The sequence below is a fragment of the Centruroides sculpturatus genome, unplaced genomic scaffold, assembly GCF_000671375.1.
Source record: "Centruroides sculpturatus isolate CEXI.00-Female unplaced genomic scaffold, Cexi_2.0 scaffold3960, whole genome shotgun sequence".
In the NCBI taxonomy this organism is placed as follows: domain Eukaryota; kingdom Metazoa; phylum Arthropoda; class Arachnida; order Scorpiones; family Buthidae; genus Centruroides; species Centruroides sculpturatus.
In genome coordinates, this window is record NW_019388682.1 from 804 (window position 1) to 5,115 (window position 4,312).

The 4,312-nt window shown below is 25.9% G+C and overlaps 1 protein-coding gene across 1 annotated transcript; it reads left to right on the forward strand.

The window, feature by feature from the left end:
- Positions 1-971: 971 nt before the first annotated feature.
- LOC111617038 (exostosin-2-like) lies at positions 972-3,882 on the forward strand (the record flags this gene model as incomplete). The annotated part of the gene is made up of 4 exons (XM_023358378.1): positions 972-1,072; positions 1,773-1,808; positions 3,107-3,290; positions 3,362-3,882. Coding segments are annotated over 4 exons (395 nt in total), but the record flags the coding sequence as incomplete, so codon positions are not given.
- Positions 3,883-4,312: the final 430 nt, after the last annotated feature.

Below are 4,312 nucleotides of genomic sequence, written 5' to 3' on the forward strand. Positions count from 1 at the left end.
TAGTTTTAAGAAATTAATATTTTCTCACCTTGAACTTTAGGTCTGGGTGAGTGAAAAAAATATAAAAATTATTATTTTTTATGAAATTCTCTGAGATAAATATTTTCTTTTCTGTTATTAATCATAATTTTCATTCAAATTAGACCAAAAGATCTCAAGGAGAGGTGGGAGAGGGTAATATTTTAAAGATATTTAATGGCTAAATTATCCCCACTTTGAGTACGCCATCATATTAGAAATTTTATGTAAATCTGAAGATTTAAAGGTAACAATAGCAATTATTAAGGACGAACACAAGTAAAGAATGTCTGAAAAGTTCAGCGACATTGTTGCCAGCTTTTTTAATAATATAGCAGAAGAAGAAACATATTTACAGCATTTACAAAGTTCTTGAAAATTTGTGTACAGTAAAACCTGTTAAGACATTTTTGAAAATGTCTTAAATGGAAATGGCAAAAAATTTTTGTAATCTAGATATTTGATTTTATAAGTGGTTACAATGAAATGTAATAGCTACAGCTTTATTAAAGTACTGGTCTATAGTATCTTTCTTGTTTTTAGTGCAGCCTACTAAAATGTAATAGTCTAAGAAAAACATTGTGTAATATTTAGGCCAATATGGTGTAATACTGTATACTGTATACTTACAATATGATAAAAGATGTAGAACTTTGTTGGAAGGTAGAGATACCAAATGAAAACAACCTATTTATACTGTTTTTAAAATCACTGTTAGTCAAGAGATTTTTTTTAAACCAATCACAGCAAGAAATTTAAAATTTTGGAAAGGAGTAATTTTCAAATTCAAATACAAAATTTGTCAGAAAATCAAAAGTATAATTTCAATTTCTGAACATTAAATAGGCAGGAATCAAATTTAATGAAATTTATTTGTAATTAAATTTTGACAATTTCAATTTCAAAGTTTGTTATCATTGAGCCATTAAATTAATTAAGTTTATAAATTTCAGTATTAATTCCCAATGTCAGTAATACTGAACATTACAATGCTCTTCTGTCAAGACTAGAGGATGCAGAGAAAAATACCACTGATCATGATCATTTTAAGCAGGTAAAAATTGCTTCAGAGACTGATATTTTGTAACATCTCGTGCAGGAATATCTTATGCTGGAATTTTAAACACGTCTTATAATGGGCAAATAATGAGACCACGGAATTTGGACAACTTAGGTGGGAAAACATCTCATTTGGGAACATCTTAAACCAGATTTTACTGTATCTGTATATGTATACTGATGTATTCAAAAAATAGTTGAATACATTAGTTTGTATTATTTTTATTTAAATCTACATTAATTACAGTAGAGCGTCATTTATCCAAATCAATTGGAGACTAGGATTGTTCGGATAACTGATTACACAGGCCTGCAAGTAAAAAACTGCATAGGATTTTTATACGTTTTCTTATAGATTTCAACATGGTAAAAATGAAAAAATACCAGAAAAATTCCATCTTGTCAATTTTTTTTGTTACACTTAAGTTTTTGTTTGTACAGTAGACCCCCCTATAACGCTTAGATACGTTCCACGCTAACCGAAAATTACGTTGTAGGAACGATTAAATACATGAGCTAATCGCAGCCCGATAGGTGGGAACTTCACGGACTAAGGCTGTTCGAAAGGTTTTCTTCTATAAAATTAACCGATTCTAGACTAATTCCACTCAACATTTCCAAAATACGTATAATTTTTTGGGAATAATCTGTATAAACTATGCTATAAACAAAAAATTATAGGATTACTTACCGAGTGTGTACCGTTCGACTANAATGATTTTCCTAGAAAGGTACATTATTTTTATGATTCATGTTAATTTTAATAGTCAAACTTTGCAATCATAACAAATAAAAACAACAGAGAAACTGAAAACATAGATTAAGCAATCTGAAAATACAGTTTTTCATTTCAACAAAAAGTTAAGGTTTTTGTTGAAATGAAAAATTATATTTAAAATAATTCAAAACTTGTCTTTATAATATATTAATTAATTCAAAAAACACTACTACATTTTTACCAAAAAATAATTTAGCCACAAACCATTTTCAAGGTAGTTTAGGCAATCTTTAGCATTGAACATACAGATAGAATATTTTTTTACATTTTAAATAAAATTTTTAAATAAATAACAACAGCAAAAATTATAATTTAAAATTAATAAAATTGAATATTTTAATTTTAATATTTTAGGATTTACTACAGTAAAACCTGAATAGAATGGAATTAATTCTTTGGAATGGAGTGATTTTTTTATGTTAAAAAAATACTTGTTTAAAATGGAAACCTACCAAACTGAAAAAAGTATTTGGTACTAGTGTGATTCCACTTTACACATGTTTTACTGTATATACAAAATAATTTTTTTATAGTAATAAATATGAAGATATTATTTTGGAACACCATTGGTTTAACTTCTAATAGTTTGAGTAGAAAAATATTTCCTATTTGAAAATGTATCTAAAATATTTATTTGGATTTTGATGATGCATTTTTGACAGACAAAGAAAAATGTTTACATTAATGGAATTTGCAAAGTATCCAAAAGATGGTAACAGATATGGAAGAAAATAGTGCAAAAATAATTAGAGATGTTTTTTTATTTAAGATACATGAGCATTATCTTACTTTTTTTTTAAATTAAAACATCTGAACAAATTTACATAACTTAATAATACTTTAATTGAATAAATCTTTAGCATCTGATAAACTGATGTATTAAAATGTAAATCAATGCATAATTTTTTCTATGAAACTTATATTTTTTTTGTATTTCTCATAATGTATCATTTAATTTAAAATTTGTTTATTAACCTATTATTCAATAGAATAGATTATTTATCAGCAACAAAATAAAAATCAAATGATATAACTTCTCCTAAATTTAAATTAATTTTTAAGCAAAGTAATGTATTACTACATAATTTATTAATTTGATTGTCTGTGGAATTCTTAAAAGCTATAGTTCATAAATTTAAACTTTTTGATTTAATTAATATTGAAATATTAATCTTTCTGACCTTGTAAACAATGATTTTATTTATTCTGATAATTTACTTGTTACATTTAAGATCAAATTTCTTTTTACAGTTTGGTGTTTCTGCTCCTCTGTTTCTACCTGTTATTGCACCAAAGTCTCAAGGTTTTACAGCTGTTATATTAACATATGACAGGTTAGAAAGCCTGTTTCAAGTTATTTTGAAAGTAGTCCAAGCCCCCAGTTTATCTAAAGTTCTTGTTGTTTGGAATAATCAAAAGAAACCACCACCACCTGGTAATAATTACTCTTGAAATTCATTACAAAAATAATTATTTTATTAAATGTTATTTATAATTTTTGTGTAGCATCTATGTGGCCCAAGATAAATAAACCATTAAAAGTAGTTCAAACACGAGAAAATAAATTAAGTAACAGGTAATATATTTAAATTCTTATTGTTTTTAATAGGAAATTTATGTTTTGTTTAAAATACAGTTAAAGAAATTGTTTTGACTCTTCATTCTAAAAGTGAATTGTCTGACATACAGAAAATAAATTTAATACAGCAAAACCTGTTCAAATTTTTTCCATTTTATTCAGGTTCTAAAATGGAAACCTGTCTAAATGGAAAAATCCTTTAGAAAGTGTATTTTTTTTTTCCTATGTTAAATTTTATTATATGTCAAAAACCTGTTCAATGCAGAAATGGAAGAGTTTTCTGAGTACAAAGAATGTAACTTAACCTGAATAAAGTGGAAAGTTAAGATTGCACTTACAGACAGATAACCAAATTACCTCCAAGTATAACAGTCATCACACAACATAACAAACTGTATTCTGAGAATAATTTTGAACCTTGTCAGAGAAATGAAAGTTACATCACAAGAGGACATTATTGCCTTTCTGTGTTTAAATTTCCTTTAAACACAGATAAGCTGCAGTTAATTTGCATTAAATTATAGTATAACAAAATTATACAGGATGATCAAAAAGTCTATGTGCAGTTTTGTTCTTTAGTTTCTCATTGTCTTATTGTTATTTAAAAAATAACTAAAAATGCACAAATGTCAAAACTGTGCAGTAAATAATTGAGTCTAAATTTTAAAATTTTTATATAATAATTTTATCATTTAGAACTAACTTATTTTATTTGCATCTCCTGTTAATAACTCTAAAAATGATGATAACTGAAGAGAAGGTAAGCTCTATATGCTCTTGCTTGCAGAATAAAGTCAATAATGGCTGTTAGAAGAAAGTATGCTTTACATTATGGCAAACACATCATACTTTCTAATAGCTGTTATTGATTTTAATTT